A 1,323-nucleotide genomic window follows, 5' to 3' on the forward strand; every position below is an offset into this window, starting at 1 on the left:
CTCTTTTTGTGGCTTCTGCTTCTGCTGCTGCTGCTGCTGCTGCTGCTGCTGCTGCTTGAGGGTGTGGGTGTTTGGTTGCTGCTGCGCTGCTTGCTGCTGCTCAGGGCCCCGAAGTGTTTCTAATGTTCTTTTCAAAACTCTTTCTGGATTCTTTTTTCGACAGAATCCACCAAGTGCGGCAGGCTGCCATCTGCGCATGCAAGGTACGTACACCCGCTGCATGCATGCACGTCTTCTTTTATTTAGTTTTATTTGCACTTTTTAGGTTTTTAAATACTTTAGAAAACCTTTTGCATTCGCTGGCTGGGGCTCTGCGGAGTCTGCATGAGGTGTACGTACACCTGGTGCAGGCGCTGCGCAGCAGCTGCTGCAGCTGTGCAGCAGTTTGCTGCTGCTACCCATTTGTGCTGCACTTGGCGTATACAGTGCATTGGGTAATACATGCACTCCACATTTATGGACTTGCATGTAACTGCAGCAGCTGCTGCAGCAAATGCAGCTGCTGCAGCGCGAGCAGCACCTGCAGCAAGTGCGGCACCAGCAAAACCAGCAGCAGCAACACCAGCAGCAGCAACACCAGCAGCAGCAACACCAGCAGCAGCAGCAGCAGCGTGGGTGTTTGTTGAAATCTCAGGACTTGATAGGGGTGTTGGGCCCCCGGTGGGCCGTGGACTCGCTGCTGCCGCGGCTGGCAATTTGCTTCAGCAAGGCGGGGGCCCCCAGGGGCCCCCGGGCCTCCTTCGACGCTGTGGGGGGAGAGACTGCAGCACCGCTTGCCACTTCTTACCTGCAGCGCATCGTGGTGCAGCACGCCCTCCCGGTCAGCTGCTGCTGCTGCTGCTGCTGCTGTGGGGCTGATGCTGTGCTGTTGCTGCTGCTGAAGCGCTGCTGGTGCTGCTGCTTTGCGGCTGTTGCTGCTGCAGGGCTGCTGTTGCTGCTGCTGCAGGGCTGCTGCTGCGTTGCTGCAGCTGCTGCTGTTGCTGCTGCTGCAGCAGGAGCGTGCTTGAGTGCATGTTTGGCTGCAGAAACTCGCCGGAGCCCTTCCCCCCGAGTTGGCTGTGGGGCGCGTCGCCCCCCTGCTTATTGAGGGATTGCAGGTGCGTGGCTTCACAAATGCAGCAGCAGCAGCAGCAGCAGCAGCAAGAGCGAGAGAAGGAGCAATGTATTGGCCTCCGGATCCTGCTCTGCTGCCGCCCTATAAGTGCAGCAACAGCAGCAGCAGCAGAGTATTGTGTCGGCCTGTGTATAGCCTGCTGCCGCCCTACGGCAGCAGCAGCAGCAGGGCGTGCATAGAGCAGTTCGCTGCTGCTGCTGTTGCTGCTG

At 58.6% G+C, this 1,323-nt stretch overlaps 1 protein-coding gene across 1 annotated transcript; it reads left to right on the forward strand.

The window, feature by feature from the left end:
- Window positions 1-493: 493 nt before the first annotated feature.
- ETH_00037255 (HEAT repeat containing protein, putative) lies at window positions 494-1,097 on the forward strand (the record flags this gene model as incomplete). Its single annotated transcript, XM_013379758.1, has 2 exons — window positions 494-820; window positions 1,026-1,097. Coding segments are annotated over 2 exons (399 nt in total), but the record flags the coding sequence as incomplete, so codon positions are not given.
- Between the last annotated feature and the right edge of the window lie 226 nt (window positions 1,098-1,323).

This window comes from Eimeria tenella, genomic scaffold (assembly GCF_000499545.2).
Source record: "Eimeria tenella Houghton genomic scaffold, Eth_scaff3912, whole genome shotgun sequence".
NCBI classification, from domain to species: Eukaryota; Apicomplexa; class Conoidasida; order Eucoccidiorida; family Eimeriidae; genus Eimeria; species Eimeria tenella.